This window comes from Pyrgilauda ruficollis, unplaced genomic scaffold (genome assembly GCF_017590135.1).
Source record: "Pyrgilauda ruficollis isolate IOZ18807 unplaced genomic scaffold, ASM1759013v1 scaffold54, whole genome shotgun sequence".
In the NCBI taxonomy this organism is placed as follows: Eukaryota; Metazoa; Chordata; class Aves; order Passeriformes; family Passeridae; genus Pyrgilauda; species Pyrgilauda ruficollis.
In genome coordinates, this window is record NW_024527044.1 from 7,307,954 (window position 1) to 7,326,034 (window position 18,081).

Sequence of the window (18,081 nt, forward strand, 5' to 3'; positions counted from 1 at the left end):
TTCTAGATGCAATATTAAATTGATTTGCAATATTCACTCTTTAATTGCATGTGTTTAACTGCCAATAAATAGGTGAATTGTATCACTTTTGTAATCATGAGTGGCCAAAACAATGCTTAGAGTAAATAACAGTATGTTGGAATTAAGAGTTAAATTATAGTATTTAAGATATTTAAAGGAAGTTTTCCATCAGTCATAAAATAAATCAAATTAATTAGTTAAAGATCTTATCCAAATCCTGATACTTGAGCTTGGATCTCTTTTGTTCCACTTGGGCAGGTGGCACATGGACAAAGTGGAAAAGCAAGAAGAAAGAATAATTTTATCCTATTTTAACTTCCTTTTCAGGAGGTTACACCTCCTGAAAATCTCAGTACAGAGCTCTGTGCCTCTAAAAACTCATTTATACATTCAACATTCACAGTGTCTATTTCTGCTTATTTACATATCATCACTTGAGTTATTTAAGTTTTTGTGGTTTTTTTTTTTTAAGAACAAAATCAAAACCCAATAACAGAAACAAATGCTCTTCCATATAGTAAATCAAATATACATATTCTTCCAATTAAATAATACAGGAATGGGATTTTAAATATATCTATTTTTCTGGGGAGCCTTTTCAGTGCCCAGCCACCGTCTGAGTGAAGAACTTTTCCTGATATCCAACCTAAACCTCCCTCAACTCAGCTTCATTTCATGTCCTCGAGTCCTGTCAATTTGATTTTGAGAGCAGTGACTGGTTTCTTGTCCATCACAGGAGTCCACAGCAGACTGCAGAGCAGGGAGAGCTTTGAGTCTGGCCTGTCAGAAAACATCATTCACTCACATATCAGCGCTGGGAATCAAAAGACATCAGTATAATTAAGGAGAAAAATCCATAAACCCCCGCTGTCAGAATAATTTCCGTACTCTTCACTGAAGAAGGGGAGGGGAATTGCTGGAGGGGAATTCCAGGATTAGCTCTTCATTGCCATCTTCTGGGAGAGACCCGAGTAGGTGAACGCTCTTTGAGGTACAGGAATGTTGGGGTTTTTCCCTGGTTTCTTGGTGGTATGACAATGAAAACACAACATCTGGACTCACAGGTGCCTTCAGTGCTCAGGTTAAACCAGTGCTGCCCCAGCTTCTCTAGTCCAGATCCTCTGAGGGCACATATTTGACCAAAATATTTTTGTTGGAAGTTGTTTCCTTTGGCCACCTGGAATCAGAAAGGCTGTGTGGTGGTGGGTGCTTCCCTGGAATTAATTATCCAAACATAAATATTTCCTCTGGGACAAGCAGAACACAGATGTGGCAAATCCATGAGAATGAAAGAGGGACCAACAGGTCAAGGCAGGGCAATCTGCTCTTGTGATGTCCTACCTGGGGTCCCCAAGATAAGGACATGGACCTGCTGGAGAGTCCAGAGGAGACCAAGAAGATGCTCCAAGGGCTGGAGCCCCTCTGCTCTGAAACCAGGCTGGGAGAGCTGGGGGTGCTCGCCTGGAGAAGGCTCTAGGAAGAGCTCAGAGCCCCTTCCAGAGAATAAAGAGGCTCCAGGAGAGCTGGAGAAGAACTTGGGATCAGGACCTGGAGGGACAGGACACAGGGGGTGGCTTTCCACTGCCAGAGGACAAGGTCAGATGGGATATTGGAATTCTTCCCTGTGAGGGTGGGGAGGCCCTGGCACAGGGTGCCCAGAGAAGCTGTGGCTGCCTCTGGATCCCTGGAAGTGTCCAAGGCCAGGCTGGGGTTTGGAGCAACCTGGGATAATGAGAGGTGTCCCTGCCCATGGCAGGGGGTAGAACTGGGTGAGTTTTAAGGTCCCTTCCAACCCAAACCATCCTGGGATTCTATGAACACAGAGGGCTCTCACCTGTATTTCACACAGAAGAGACATTGCAAAATCTGAACTTCCCAAATTCAGCTGTTATGGGGCTGTGGATGCATCTGCAGGCCCCAGAGACAGCCCTGCAAGGTTTGGTCCCCCCTGGATCCCCACCTGTGTGTCCCAGACCACCGTTTCCCCCTGGCCAAGAAGGATTGATGCGCTGGGCACACATCTGGGCGGTGTGAGGCATTTTTGGGAAGAGCCAGCTCATGTTCCAGGGAAAGGGGAGGGAGTTCCCAAGAGGTCACTGTCCCCCATCAGCTGCTGGGAAGTGACATTTCAGCTGCTGGGAATTGCTGTGGCAAGTCCATGTCCTTGGCCAGCTGCTCTGTGGCAGCTCTGTCACCCACAGAATATATAAAAGCAGTTGTTCTGTGCTGAGACATCACTCTGTGAAGATCCCCTGGAGTGGAACCAGGTAGGACCCACTGGTCCCTCTCTCCTCAGCTCCTCTTGGGTGAGCTAAAGGTGCAGTTTTCACACAAATTTCAACCAAAGAGGAGAAAACCACCCAATTTTTGATAAAATTTGTTGCTGCTCTGAAAAGAAATTAATCATCCAAGACGTAGAATATTGCATCTTAATTAATGAATATCTGAAATGGTCAGTGCTTGGTGTTTCAGTGATGCATTTGGCTGATTGTTATACTCAGTGATGGTGATTCTCAATTATTAAATTAGTTGGTGTTATTTTCCAAAGGTAGCTGGAAATGATGGTGGAGAGGCAATCCAGGGCCTCCAGGATGGATAGATGGCTACATAGATTTTATGTACAGATATTTCAAGGAGTAATTGCTGGCTTGTAAGATAAAAAAATACCATTATTTCGGTAATTAAAGCTTTTGAGTGTTTATATTCAAGGAAATTGGAAAGGGTTATGTTATTAATTAAATAAACTGAATGTTTTAGTCATTAAGTGACTTGCTTTGAACATGAAGCACTGCACTGTATGGACTGCCATGATTAAAGTTAACTCCATCCCAGCCAGACTCAGCAGAGTTGCTCAAATTAAAAAAAAATTATAAGAATATTTATCGTCATAAATACATTTAATCAATCTTATACAGTATGCTTTCGAATTTATTTTTCCTTAAAAACTGTTATTTCTATAGATACCTTCTAGAACATTTTCTCTATTACATAAATGCCAATTTTATTTAAGAATTGAAGCTAATTTGTCATTAATAGTGTTTGTGGTGGGTGATGACAAATGCAGGTTAAATGCATGACCTCTTTTTTAATTTTTCTTAGCATCTGTTGCATTTGGTGGCACTGAATTTGGACATGAAGATCTTTTCCTTTTTCTTTGCTATTCTTCTCTTAATGCTCCAGGGCACTTCAGGTAAGAGTTAAATAAACTCTGAGGAAATGCAGAGGAAAAATTGCGAGAATGGAAAAAAAAAATGGGAATAGAAATAAAAACAGAAATAAGAAATAAAATAAGAAATAAGTAATAGGAATAAGAAGCAATAGAAATAGAAAAAGAAATAGAAATAGAAATAGAAATAGAAATAGAAATAATAGAATAATAAATAGAAATAGAAAGAAATAGAAATAGAAATAGAAATAGAAATAGAAATAGAAATAGAAATAGAAATAGAAATAGAAATAGAAATAGAAATAGAAATAGAAATAGAAATAGAAATAGAAATAGAAATAGAAATAGAAATAGAAATAGAAATAGAAATAGAAATAGAAATAGAAATAGAAATAGAAATAGAAATAGAAATAGAAATAGAAATAGAAATAGAAATAGAAATAGAAATAGAAATAGAAATAGAAATAGAAATAGAAATAGAAATAGAAATAGAAATAGAAATAGAAATAGAAATAGAAATAGAAATAGAAATAGAAATAGAAATAGAAATAGAAATAGAAATAGAAATAGAAATAGAAATAGAAATAGAAATAGAAATAGAAATAGAAATAGAAATAGAAATAGAAATAGAAATAGAAATAGAAATAATAGAATAAATAGAAAAAGAAATAAAAATAGAAAGAAATTGAAATAGAAATAGCAATAATAGAAATAATAGAAATAATAGAAATAGAAATAAAAATAATAGAAAAAGAGAAAAATAAATAGAAATAGAAAGAAATAGAAATAGAAATAGAAATAGGTTTAGTCCCTTTTGCCCAAAGTGCTCGCATGGTGTTGGGCACATTTTTAGCAGTGACCAGACACAAAATGGGTCCCGTGGATTCACTGAACCCTCCCAGTTTGGAAAATAAGGGAATTTAATGGTGTGGAAGTGGCCAGCCTGCAGGTAATTTCAAGACTACTGCCACGCTATAACCTGGATTGTTCTTGTTCTTCTTTGGGAAGGCAAATCTCGACTCTGCATTGTTTTATTTTTCATTCTGCCCAGGTTTCCTGCGTGCCCCCAACACCGAGGTGCAGTGCAGGCAGGCTGGGGGCGTCTGTTCCAGTGACCGCTGCCCCCCGCCCCACACCAGACCCTTTGGACGCTGCCAGCAGGGAATTCCCTGCTGTAGGACCGTGGTGAGTCCAGGATGTGATGGATCACACACCCACAGAAGGGCTTGGGTTGGGCAGGGCCTTTCAAGGTCATCTGTTCCACCCCCGTTATCACGGACACCTTCAAAAAGATCTGGTTGCTCCAAGCCCCGTCCAACCTGGCCTTGAACATTTCTTCGGGTTTCTTGGGGTTTATTACTCATTTATTACTCATTTTTGTACATCTACTCTGTCCTTTAGGTGGAAAATTCCTCCTGCACAAGCTGGCAAAGAGCAGAGACTCTGCACACTCAGATGTAGGATTTCCTGAGGATTTCCTCACTGCTTCCCTCTGTAGCATTAATGGTGCAGCTCAAGTGCCTCGTGGGAAAGATCACAGTGAAACATTATCACGGACACCTTCAAGAAGATCCCGTTGCTCCAAGCCCCGTCCAACCTGGCCTTGAACATTTCCTCGGGTTTCTTGGGGTTTATTACTCATTTATTACTCATTTTTGTACATCTACTCTGCCCTTTAGGTGGAAAATTCCTCCTGCACAAGCTGGCAAAGAGCAGAGACTCTGCACACTCAGATGTGGGATTTCCTGAGGATTTCCTCACTGCTTCCCTCTGTAGCATTAATGGTGCAGCTCAAGTGCCTCGTGGGAAAGATCACAGTGAAACCTCTTGGGCAGAGAGAATTAATTAGCCAGAAATGAACTCTTTTTGCTGCTGTTCTCATTAGCTGGTTCAAGCTGCTCATGATGAGTTGTACTGGCTTCAAAGGACACATCTCTCAATGTGTACTCTGTCCTGAAACCTGGGATTTTTGGGTCAGATTCATAGAAAACCTGCATGTTCCACCTTGCAAAGGCTGCCTGGTCCCATAGTCAGAATAACAGCCTGAAAGTCATGTTGTTCTCCCAGATTTTTTTTTCTATGGTTCCATAAACTGCATCTTCTAGACAAAACCAAAATATCTGGTCTAGTGAAAGGTGTCCCTGCCCATGGCAGGGAGTTGGAACTAGATGGTCTTTTAGGTCCTTTCAAATCAAAATCATTCTTTAATTCTGTGATTAATTTATTCTTTTTCCCCACAAATTCCTTACTGGAATCCTAAAGTTCACCCCATATCTTTATTCCAATATGAAATTGCAGCAACAAATATTTACACTCTGCCTCCACAGATTCTAAGATTTCATTTTCTGATTCTTTTTTTCCCTATAAAATGCTGCAGACTCTTTTATTTTTGGAGGTTCTTACTTAAACTTTGTTCAATATTAGTAGCAAGAGATGTTAAAAAGAAAACTTGAGCAGCAAAAACTCTTTTCAATACTAAAAATTCCAAGAGGAGGATGAGGAAGCTTAAGGCACAGAGTGTGGTCAATTCATTATTAATTAAAGTAGAAAATCAATTTATTATTAAAATTCAGCAGCAGCAGGTCTGTGAATATCCTGAAGAGTTGGATTCAGGCATATCAACCCTTGGTTCTCATTCAATCCCTTCTGTGCATTTTATTTAAATTCTTTCCTGGTCATAAGTACAAAATCTAAGAGTTTTTTCCTTTTTTTTTTTTTTTTTTTCAGTATGATTAGTGACCACTGACATCACAGATGGGCTCTCCAGAGCTTCTGGCAATTTAAAGGATGTATCATCTCACTGGAAAATCTGGAATTCTGAGCAGAATATATGCATTTGACACATACAGGCACATGCCACAATGTGAACCACAGAAAGAGAACAAACCCCTCCACAAAAAGCCTTAATGACCTGAAGAAACTCCAAAGCAATTCTTGAAAAGACCAATATTTTTCATTTTTAGAAATGTTTTGCTGCTGAAATTTTATTGTGCCAACCAACATCTGTCCCAGAGGTCACCAGCATGCAGGAGTATGTGCCCATGAGAGGATGCAAAGTTCTTCCTTTGGCCCTCAGAACATCTATTATTTTATTTTTATTATCATTTTTATTTTATTTTCCTTTTGGAGTCAGCAATAATGTATGTAACGCCAGAATGCTCAGCTAAGGTGTTTATATTTCACAGTCTACACACCTCAATAAATTTTAATAAACTTGCGCTGGAAGATATGTGTTTGATCCTTATCCCTGTGAAGAGCACCTTATTCCTGTGAGGAATTCTCTTGATTTGCGTTTTTGTTGGAGGGTTCACCTGGAAGCAGTTGAGATGTGCCTTGTGGTAAACTTATCCAAGAAAAGGGGAGGAAAACAAACCCATGTGACAGGAATAGGTCCTTGTCCTAATCATTATTAATTTGACCAAGAATAACTACAAGGCCAGGTTGGGTGGGACTTGGAACAACCTGGGACAGTGGAAGGTGCCCGTGGCTGGGGTGGAACTGGGTATCTTTAAAGTCCTTTCCCACCCAACCCATTCCATGATTCTGTGACTCTCCAAACCCAGTGCGATGAGGCCAGTGCAGAGCTGGCACAAACTGATCAGGCTGAGCACCCATGGAAGTCCTGAATCCATCCAGGAGCTCATGGCATGGACACTTTGGGTCACCCCCTGTCCCAAACCCTTGTGGCAACAAATTCCTTCCTAACATCCAATCCAGATCTACTCTCTGTCAGATTGAAGCCACTGTCCCTTGTCCTGTCACTCTTGCAAACAGTCTCTCTTTGTCTCTGGAATATTCCAATACCACAAAATCTCTGTATTGTTTTCACCACACACCAACCCCAGCAATTAGCAGGTACTTTTTGGAGGTTGCAGGGGGCTGGAGAAGGGGCTCTGATGCTGAAAAGGGGAAAAGCCCAGTGATTCTGCTTGCTCTTGGCACTGCAGCCCTTCCCTGGAGGAATTTCTCTTACCATTTGCAGCATTTTAGCTTCCCACCGCGGCAGGTCCCGATGTCAACCAGAGGGGCAGAGCAGGGCACGAAGGAGCAGGAGCCCCGGCTCTGCCGGCAGGCGAGGGTGTCAGCGGCTTCCTGGCTGTAAGCTGCAAAAAATGGGGAAAATTCGTGTTTGTTTGTCCTGGCAGAGGACTGGTGACTTGAGGCGTGAGATTTACCTGGCACTGTGCTAAGCTTTCTGTCATCAAATTGGATTCCGTCCCTAATTTGAAAGGCTTTATTCTAAATCAGGCTTTATTGTAAATCACAGCTTTATTCTAAATCAGGCTTTATTGTAAATCACAGCTTTATTCTAAATCAGGCTTTATTGTAAATCACAGCTTTATTCTAAATCAGGTCTATAACATTTCAACCACTTGGTCCCAGTGGTTCTCCAGTCCTTTCTCTTAGTCACATATTGTTCAAGGATTACATGTTTTTGATGTCACTCAGCTGATTTGGCCTTAGTTTCCCTTATCTCTTAAATTAAAAAGCCCTGTGGTGTTTTATACATATAATCTTTATGAAGAGATAGCAAAAAACTGGTTGCCCTTTCCCCAGAGATTTTACTGGAATTGTAGCAGTCCTGCAGCCATCTCAGTTGTCACAGGGTGTTTTGATATAAATAAAACATTTTGTGGTGCATGAAGTAGGAAAAGCCCAAGAAGGCAATCCCAAAACATGTAATGCAGATTTTGTCTCAATGGTTCTACATTTCTTCTGTGAGTAGACAGACATTTGATGATCTAAGAAAGCTGGTACAAATTTGAGACTACTGCAAATCAAACTGAGACAACTTCATCTGTTTCAAAGACACTCAAATAACCTGAAATGATACATGGGCTCCAAAACCACTTAATGCATGTGGACAGTACAGGCAAAGGGTTCAGGCAAAAAGCAACATTCAAGATAACATTTTTTCCAAAAACAGATGAGATGTTCTAATCTAGAGTATATGGTCAAGGACATGTGGGTGAGAATGTGAGAATGTTGCTGGGTAACATCTTTAGTATTATTCTAAGAATTGCATTAATAAAATCTTCAGGAAATCATTCATGTTGGAAAAGGGTCCTTGGATTCTCCATAACCAGTGAGTCCAACCATCCCCAGCACTGCCAAGGCCACCACTGACCCATGTCCCCAAGTGCCACATCCACACAGCTTTTAAATCCCTCCAGGGACGGGGACTCCACCACTTCCATGGACAGCTGTGCCAGGGTTGGAGAATTTCTGGTGAACAAATGTTTCCTAACATCCAATCTAAACCTCCCCAGGTACAACTTGATGTAATTTTCTCTTGTCCTGTCCCTGTTCCCTGTGAGCACATCCCGACCCCCCCGGCTGTCCCCTCCTGTCAGGAGCTGTGCAGAGCCACAAGGTCCCCCCTGAGCCTCCTTTTCTCCAGGCTGAGCCCCTTTCCCAGCTCCCTCAGCCTCTCCTGGTGCTCCAGCCCCTTCCCCAACTCCATTCCCTTCCCTGGACATGTTCCAGCCTCTCAGTGTCTCTCTTGCCATGAGGGTCCCAGAAGTTTTCCCAGCACTGGAGGTGCCCCAGCAGTGCCAGCACAGGGGTCTCTGCCGCCCCAGAGCTGGGACAATCCAGGTGCCTTTGTCCTGTTGCCCACCTGGGCACACCTGGCTCATGTCCAGCTGCTGTCAGCAGCACACCCAGGGCCTTTTCCAGTTTTTTAGCCACTCTGCCCCAGCCAGGATCTGCAGGGGTTGATGTGAACACCACTTGACCTTCTTGACCCTCACACAATTTGCCTGATCCCATGGATCCAGCCTGTCCAGGTCCCTCTGCAGAGCTTTTCTGCCCTCCAGCAGATCAACACTCCTGCCTAACTTGGTGTAATCTGCAAATTTGCTGAGGTTACCCTCAGTCTCCTCATCTGGATTATTCATTAAAATATCAAACAGGACCAGCCCCAGTACTGAGCCCTGGGGAGCACCACTGGTGACAGCCTCAGTTGGACTTAACTGCATTCCCCACACCTCTCTGGGTCTGGCCATCCTGGTAGTGTTTAACCCAGTGAACAGTGCACCCATCCAAGCCAGGAGCAGGCAGTTTCTCCAAGAAAACTCTGTGGGAAATGGTGTCAAGGATTTAACAATACCCAGCTAGATACCTAATCCACTAAATGGGACACCTTTATCATAGAGGATAGATATCATAGAGGATATCAAGCTGGTCAAGCAGGATCAGCTTTTCATGGACCAATGCCTGATCCCCTGGGTGTTCTGTGCATGCCACATGAAGGCACTCAAGATGAGCTGCTCCAAAACCTTTTCTGGCATCAAGGTCGTTACAGGACCATCATTTTTTTTTTCTTATCTTGTCATCACATGCTAGAAAGAAACCATCAGTACGACTATCAAGAACCTTGAATTGATAGCTTGAAAATTAGGACAATGACCAGGGAAGCGGAATTCTAATAGGAATGTTATGGATTCCAGAGCAGAGAGGTAATCTGACCCTTAGCACTGGGATCTAATGAGGTTCTCTGCATCTTCACCCTTTCAGTGTCCATCTCATCTCTTGTCAGCCTTACCTGGAGCAGCCTGGAAGAGGAAGAAGAGAACAGCGACGAGGAAGAAAAGGATTCTCATGACTGGCAGCTGGCAGCAAGGTAGCTTTGGCAGGGATGGAGACAACACCAGTGTGAACAGAAGCTGTCCGAGACCGAGCACAGGCAGTGCCTCTGCATATAAAGGCTCTGGGACAGAACAAAAGGGGGTGGAGGAGTGGCTGTCTGGAGAACAGAGAGTTCATTGCCCTGTTCCCATGGAGATTGGTGAGGTAGGGAGGTGTTGCAACCTCCCACATTACAAGATGCCCGACCTGAGCCATGACCACGTCTTGCTGCTGACCCGAGCAGCCAAAGCACCCCGTGCCAGCTGGTGGGCTGCGCCCAGGGAGGGTACAGGATTGGAGCAGGAGGGAGGTGGGTTCCTGGGATCCACAGGGCTGTAAACCATGCGGAACTGATGGTGCCCTGTGGCTCTTGGCCATGGTCTTGTGCCAGCTTTTCCTCCCCCTCAGCCACCAGGCAGGGTGAGCAAAGGAGAAAATTCCTCCTTGGAGACAAGAGCATGGAGTGACAGGGCAAGGGGCAATGGCTTCAAGCTGAAAGAGCAGGTTTAAGTGAGATATTCAGAAAAACTCCTTCACTGTGAGGGTGGTGAGACAATGGAGCAGGTTGTCCAGAGAAGTTGTGGCTGCCCCATCCCTGGAAATGTTCAAGGTCAGGTTAGACAGGGTTTGGAGCAACCTGGGATAGTAGAAAATATTCCTACCCAGGCAGGGGCTTGGAATGGGATGATCTTTCTGGTCTTTTCCAACCCAAACCATTCTGTAATGATGAAGACAAAGGCAAGAAAGGATCAGAGATTTAATCCTTGCTTGGGTTGGAATTGTAGGGGCTGCAACAGAAGGAGACAGAGTAGGGCTGAAAGGGTCATGGATATCCCCCCTCCTGGATATGAAACTAGCAGTTGCTCCAGTCTCCCAGGAGTTTTTCCAGCATGGTTCACAGCTCAGTCACTCTCTGTACCTTTCATTTGTGACTTTAGCCAGGGATTTGTGATTTAGCCAGGTACTAAATATCACAGAAGTTATTAAACAGAAAGGTCTGGAAGGGACACTGCTTTGTGTTGTGCCCACTACCACAGGAGACTGGTCCTAATTCCCTCCAGCAACCTCTAAGATCTCTCCCGAAAAAAATGATATCATAGTCTGAACCTTCTTGCCAAATCTAGTCTGCAAGGAGTGTCTAAAATCACTCATTCTTGCCCAAATGATCTTTAATGACATTTTCCCTTGCCATCAATCACCATGCTGAATGTGGTTATAAAGAGACTCACATCTCCGATTTCACAGATTCAGCATATCAAATCCACTTCTGTGTGGTGTGTCCACCTCTCTTATCATCTTGTAACTTATTTCTGTATCTAAAAATAAATCTAATTTTTTTTTCATGCATGTGAAGGTCCAGCCTTATCTAAAATGGACCAGCAGAAGTGTCACCAGAACTCTGCAAAGGTCTCTTAAAAGCTTGTTACTTGTCACCAAGAAATGCCACTCCTGAGACATACAGGAAATTCAAGGGAACATTTTTTTCAGGCAAACAGGACAAACCAAAAATCATCAGTGAAAAAAAGTCACGAGGGTGGTTAATTATTTACTGCTTCAGCCAGAGCAGCAAACTGAAACCATGGAGAGCAAGAGCAGGGATCAGCTCTGACTGCTCACAGAGGGCAGAGAGGTCTGTGCCTGGTGAACCAACTGCTGCAAGCTGGGTGGAGAGCATGAAAGAGCTTCAATTTTTTTTTTTTTTAAACCCCATTAATTCAGTATATCAGGGCTAGAAAAACGCAAAACTCTTCTTGTGGATGGATGAGGAGGTTGAGGAAGGGCAACAAGATACAGATGGCAAAGAAAACTCATTCCCACCCATACTTCATTGAGCCCACATCCCTGAGGAATATGGTGAGGATATTAACCTTCAGACCTCTGCCAGGAGCTGTGAGAGCTGGGGTGGGCAGTGATGGTTTAGGGAAAGGCCCTGTATTTTCACACGCATGAAAATGCACGTGTGTATTTTCACACACACATTTAGAACCTGAGGCAGAGGCACAAGCTGTAAAATGGGCTGTTGCTGTCACCTCTCCTCCATTTCCCTCCTGGATATAGAAGTTTCAAGGAATCAGTAATTTATATTAAATCACTCTGTGTCCCTGTGTGCCTGGAATTTTATTGAAGGGAGTTATAGGGAACACTGACCATCTCCCTGATTCCTGATTTGTGATCCAGGAGATGGACACAACCCCACAACCCAAACCACTCTGCACAAGGCTTCAGACAGGCAGCACATGCACCTGCACCCTCAGCTTCACATCTGGAAAGACAAAAATAAGGAAAAAAACCTGGAGTCCACGGTCTTAAAACACAGCCAGCTGTAAGGAAACCAACAAGGGTGAAACTTACTGTAGAAATAACAGGATTTAATGGAAAAGGGGGAAGTGCTTTTCTACACCTTGCATAATCCCCCTGTCCCAGGCAGCACAAGGGGCAGGGATGTTTAATTTGGGGAGTGAGGCTGCTGAGCAAACCCTGCTGGGCCATGATGTCACAGATGGTTCAATGCTCTTTGGAACCAAACAACATCAGGGAGAGGGAAGGAAAGAGGGAATGGCTCCAGCCTCCTCAACTCCCTCCCCCAGCTCCAGCTGGAGAGTGGCAGCAAAGCTTGTCCCAGGTCCAGGCTCCCTCCATGGAAACACAAATGTACCTGGGGTGATAACAGCCCCCTTGAAGACTGCTTGGCACCAGGCAAAGGGAGTTTGGACACGGTGCTCCACTTCTTCTTTCTTCTTGAGGACCAGGAAAAGATGACCCAAAGTCTCCAGTGAACAGAGAAATCACTGAGGCAGTGACTGACAGGAAGCTGTTGATCTTGAGGTCTCTGTTAGTGTTAATATTTGACCTGGCAGCCAAGCAGTAGGTGGTGGATTTTGTATGGGACCTGTCCTTTTGATGGAAAGTAATTTTGTCACCCAGAAAGAGCAAATTCATCTGTTTGGCTTACTGATTCTTCAGAGAGCTTGGGAAATTTGCCTTTACACCTTGGGAAATCACCACCTGTGGTCTCTGTTCTGGACTGTGGTGAAACCAGTGCAAATATCTTTGGCTCTGAAGGAGTTTCCCTGCTCTTAATTACTGCTGATGAGCAGCTAATGTGCCTGATCAGAAGAGGTGAATTAATTTAGTGACAATCTCCTCTGTTCCAGCAGTAAATAAACAGGCAGAGGCAAGAAGTGGTGTTGACCTCCCCTGTCCTGAAGTTAAGGGCATGGAACAAGTTGTGTCCTGGCCATGGACCAGAGCAGGGAGGGGGATAAGTCACTGATAGCAGATTTTTGGAAAGCAGTGTTCCAATCATCATTTTGAAAACTGATCTGTTCCTTAGGTCACCAAGGATGAGCTTTTCTCAGGTCCTGCATTGGCTTTGGAAGGGGAATATCAACCAAAGCGACCTTTTTCTCCCATACCTTGAACACTATCAAAGAGTTTAGCTTGAGCTTCTGCCCTGGCAGCCTTCCAAGGGAAAACACCAATGGTGTCCCAGGAGACAAGTTCTCAACAGGCATAGAATGAGGAAATCCTTGGGAAGAACTCTCAGTGATCACTGCAAGAGAGAAACAGGGCAGGGAACTAGGATAAGCAGATCCCTGTGGGCCATCAACAGAGGAGAGCAGTGGGAGCTGTCTCACATGAGGCCAAGGCCAGGTTCCACTCAGGCTCGTGGGGGGTGCAGAGGTGAGATGGACACTCGAGGGACTCTGTAGAAATTGGGCACAAATGGAAGAATGAGCCTGGAGTGAGGGTGGCTGCTGGGCTGAAATGCCAGTCCTTGATGGACGTAAGGTCCAGCATCCCGAGACAGAAATGGAGACAATCCCTTTTGGAATAACACCTCTCTGATTTACACACCAGAGATGTGTTTCATTGGGGTAGCAGGGAAATCTGAGGCTCAGTCTGTTCTGAATTTTTCCAGTTTAATAGCAGAGGTTTTCTGCAGGATGTTGTGGTTTAACCCAAGCTGGAAATTCAGCTTCAGGCAGCTCTTGCTCACTTCTGCCTTGGTGGACTGGGGAGGAAATCAGAAGAGTGAAAGTCAAAAAACTTGTGGGTTGAGATAGAGGCAGATTAACAGCCAAAACAAAATCTGTGCAAGCAAAGCAGAACAAGGAATTTATTCACCACTTCCCACGGGCAGGCAGGTGTGCAGCCATCCCCAGGAGAGCAGGAATCCACCACAGGTAACTTGTGGTGACTTGGGAAGAAAAACTCCATCGCCCCAAGTGTCCCTTCCTTCCTTGTTCTTCCTACAAGTTTTATTGCTGAGCATGACCCCAAATGGTCTGGAATATCCCTTGGATCCCCTGGGGCCAGCTGTCCTGGCTCTGTCCCCTCCCAACTCTTTGTCACCCCCAGCCCTCTCTTTGGTGGGGTGAGGAGCAGAAAAAACCTTGACTGAATCCTGCTCAGCCATAACAAAAAACATCCCTGAATTATCAGCACTGCTCCCAGCACAAACCCAAACCACCACTCCAAACTGGGAAGTAAATTAAATCTATCCCAGCCAAAACCAATATATTAATTGTTACATATTTTATATATATAATAATTACATATATATTATATTCTATATTCTATATTTTATATTCTATATTCTATATCTTACATCTTATATGTTATATCTTATATTTTTATATAATATATTATATATTATATATTATATATTATATATTATATATTGTATATTGTATATTATTTTTTAGATTTTTTAAAAATTGCAATACTGCTGGTGTTTATTTGCCACCATACAATTATCCTCTGTGTCAAGAGTTGCCTGTAAAGTTCTTCCCAATAAGCTTTCATTCCTGTCATCCTAAATGCTTTATTACCATCATCAAAACTGGTTGCTCTTTTAGTCATTCCCTTCCCCAAATCCTTTGGGAATATGCGACACTGCACAGACTCACTTTTTTAAAAAATACTGCATCACTCTGAGCCTTGAGTCAAAACCAGAGAGAAAATTACTGTGAGTAACAACAAAGATCATGGGTTTTGGTTTAAGAAAACCTTTATTTTCATGTGCGAATAAAATAATAATATATATATTGCTTCACATCCTCCAAGAGCTGCATGAACCTGAAGTGATTGAACCTCCAAACACCCCTGTGAGGTAGGCTGGAATAGGTGGCCAAGGAGCCAAAGTGGCTTGAGTATTAAAAGCAAAAAGGGAGTGACTTCAGCGAGGAAAAACCTGGATCTCCAGAAGCGGTGTGCTAACAGGACATGCCCTCTGGAAGCTTCTTTTAAAGCTCATTTGCAGGAGGCTTTAGATAGAGGAGGAATCCATGAAAATCAGCTCCTCAAGGCAATGGAAATGCTGCTGGTCCAAGGGCTCTGATCCAGGAAAGCCTTTTCTTCTTATTCTGCCAAAATCCTGCAAGGATAGAAAGGGTCTTGTTATTGTGCTGCAGTGCCACCTCAGCTCGTTCTCTAAAAGCCTCAATATCCTCTAATTACCTTTCAAAATGAACCTACAGGGTGGGTTCAGCCTGCAGGTTTAAAAACCTTCATCTCTGTGTGTGTTGGGTGTCCAGCTCTGCAGATAACCAGTGTATAAGAACTGTGGCCACTGGTAAATTAATATGACCACTTGTAATGACATTTTTTATTCCATTTACAGCCAAAAAAAATGCCACTAAACATCTCAATGTATCCTGCTGAATCAAGCCCTTCATGTCTAAATTCAAAGATTTGTTTTTAAGCAACCCGAGCTGGAAAAAAATATTTATATTGTACTTCAGAACACCCTGTTGATTTTAACTTCTACTCTTGAATTGGTCAGCTCAGCTGAAAATCAAACAGCCAACATAAGACCGTTAATCCTGAACACTAACATCCATCAGTATCAGGTACATTCTTCCAAGAAAGAGTATTTCTGTAGGAAAATTACACCTGAAACTAGACTTGAGAGGTCTTGCTCCTTTCCCAGGCTCAGTTTTCTTTCTGTCAGGTCTAGCAGATGTTCTGACAGAAATTTGATGTTGGAGTTCTCCCACCTGCTCCTACCAGTCCATTTGCTATCAGTGGAAATTGCTTCCCAAGGAGGATGTGTGGTCACAGAAAGTGAGGGATCACATCACTGCTTTGTAAAATTATCTAATATCAGGTTCCTTCTGTTCCATTTGCTTTCCTGAATTCCCAAATGCATCCTTAGCATTTTATTCCTTAGCATCTTATTCTCCTGGCAACAAACCTGTCCTGTTATTGGAATTAGGCTCCCTGAAACCACTGAGGATCCCCATATGCTGAATAAATGTATAAAACTTTTTTTCTAGAACAACCTCATCAGATTTCTTCAGTTTCTGGGAACCTTTAAACCCTGGCAATTCTATAAATAACAGAATCACAGAATAAGGAGTTCTGGGAAATTCAGACATCGCAGATCTGAGCTCTCCCATTGTTTTGAGCCAAAGTCTGTCCTGTCACATCAGTGGCTGGGGATCTGCCTGAACATCATGGCTGGGATAAATTATATCATCACACCAGTCCTCTTCAGCAAAGGTACAGGAACCTCTCCTAATCTGGCGCTGAATTTGGGGGTGTGAATGTCACTGCAGCTGGCAGGGAGCATCTCGTGGCCATTAATGGAACAAAGTTATTCTAAGAATTAAGTGGATGGAGAATATGTTTTATTTTAAGCTGACGAGCATTCCCCAAAAGCACGTTCAATACCTTAAGGAAATTTAAAAAAAAAAAAAATCTGGCTATCAGGGGAAACTCCAGACATTACTAGAAAGTGGTTTCCAAGGTCAAAATGAAATGCACACCCAAGTCTCCACTCACTGACAAATTAACTCCTCTTCACCTTTCTAAGAGCTGTGCAGTGGAGGAAGGAGAGAGGAGGAGAGGTTGAAAAGCAGAGTTCTGTGAACACTTTTTCCCCTTTAAATATACATTTTCTATGTAAATTTTAAAATAAAAACAGAGGGATGATGAAAAGCTCCCCTGATGGGTATAAATACTGTGAAGTATTTTCCTAATAATTTCTTGAAAAAACTTCCTTTCTTGTCCCATAAAAAATTCAAAATAAAGTGAAAAAAATACTGAATTCTTGGAAATTTTGACCATCCTGAACCCTTTCTCCTACACGTAACTTCCATTCAAATGAATTTTCTCCCGAAACACACATCAACATTATACACGTGTTCCTCCTCCCTCTGGACTTTCCCTCCTAGGATTGCCCTGCAAGTCCCCCTGAAGTTTTGCTGATTATTCAGAGAAACAGTGGATGAAACAGGGAACCTTCTGAGGTCCCTGAGATGTTTTGTCACCTACTTGGAGCAGCAGTTCATCACCCCTCCGTGGCACGTCCCCGTGGCAGCGAAGGTGGGTGGGCACTCCCCGGCACGGCAGAATTTTCCCTGGCCCCGGCACTGGATGGTGTCCTCAAAAAGAGGGTCTGCAGAACCTGTGGGGAGTGGCAGGAGTTAAAATCTCAGCGTTCTGCCTGAAATTGTGAGAGGCAAATGTTCAACAAATCATGTGTTGTCTTTTTTAGCAAGAGGGGCATCCTGAGCAGAGATGCTCCTGCTCCCACCACTGCACCATCCCCACGGCATCAGATTTTGCCTTTCAGCTGATGGTGGCTTTTTCCCCTCTGTGAACACTCTGCTGCTTACAAACCCTTTTGCTCTCTATAGGAGTTTTGCTTCTCACCTGAAGTAGCCTGGAAGAGGAGGAGGAAGACAGCGAAGAGCAGGTAGAGGATCTTCATGGCTGTCAGTTGCTTTTGGGTTGTGAGGTCCTGCAGAGCACCTGAAAGGACAATGATGGCTGGAACTGGCTTGAGCAAGGGCTGGGACAGACACCCGGTATTTATAGGGCCCTTGGGGTTGTGCAAGTGTGACAAGTCAATGAGTAACTCCATGAACTTTCTGGAGAGGGACCCTTATCACAGGTGGCAGCGAATGTGTTGCAATCCCCCAAGGGTGAATTTCCACTTCATGTGTCAGTTATATAATCTGACCATCAGCCAAGCCTGACTGAACTGCACCAATTTTCATGGCTTTTGGAAATCTCTTCCCAACACAAGCACCAGAATGGGTCAGAAGGACTTGGAACTCAGTGACCATTAGAGTGGGGACCCAGCTTTGACGCTGGATTCGTCACTCATTGACAGTTCAGGTAACATTTTGTCTCCATCTCCCCATCCCTGTAGCCAGGTGGATGATATCAAAACCAGAGGAAAGCATTGGGAAAGACTTGAGGTGATGCAACTGCTCTGTGTCACTTTTTAAACAGGTCTCAGGACAGCCTCA

At 43.3% G+C, this 18,081-nt stretch overlaps 1 protein-coding gene across 1 annotated transcript; it reads right to left on the reverse strand.

The window, feature by feature from the left end:
- Positions 1-14,820: 14,820 nt before the first annotated feature.
- Positions 14,821-17,603, reverse strand: LOC121360816 (gallinacin-10-like). The gene is made up of 3 exons (XM_041480915.1): positions 17,480-17,603; positions 17,099-17,231; positions 14,821-15,197 (listed from the first exon to the last, which is right to left on the reverse strand). The coding sequence occupies exons 1-3, from the start codon at positions 17,535-17,537 to the stop codon at positions 15,182-15,184; spliced, it is 207 nt and encodes a 68-aa protein (XP_041336849.1). The 5' UTR covers positions 17,538-17,603; the 3' UTR covers positions 14,821-15,181.
- Positions 17,604-18,081: the final 478 nt, after the last annotated feature.

Bases quoted from the DNA above. Each gene is read 5' to 3' on its own strand.
- LOC121360816 (XM_041480915.1), bottom strand. From the start codon at position 17,537: ATGAAGATCCTCTACCTGCTCTTCGCTGTCTTCCTCCTCCTCTTCCAG. The intron at 17,232-17,479 runs GTGAGAAGCAAA...CACTCCCCACAG, and splicing joins CCTCTTCCAGGCTACTTCAG to GTTCTGCAGACCCTCTTTTT.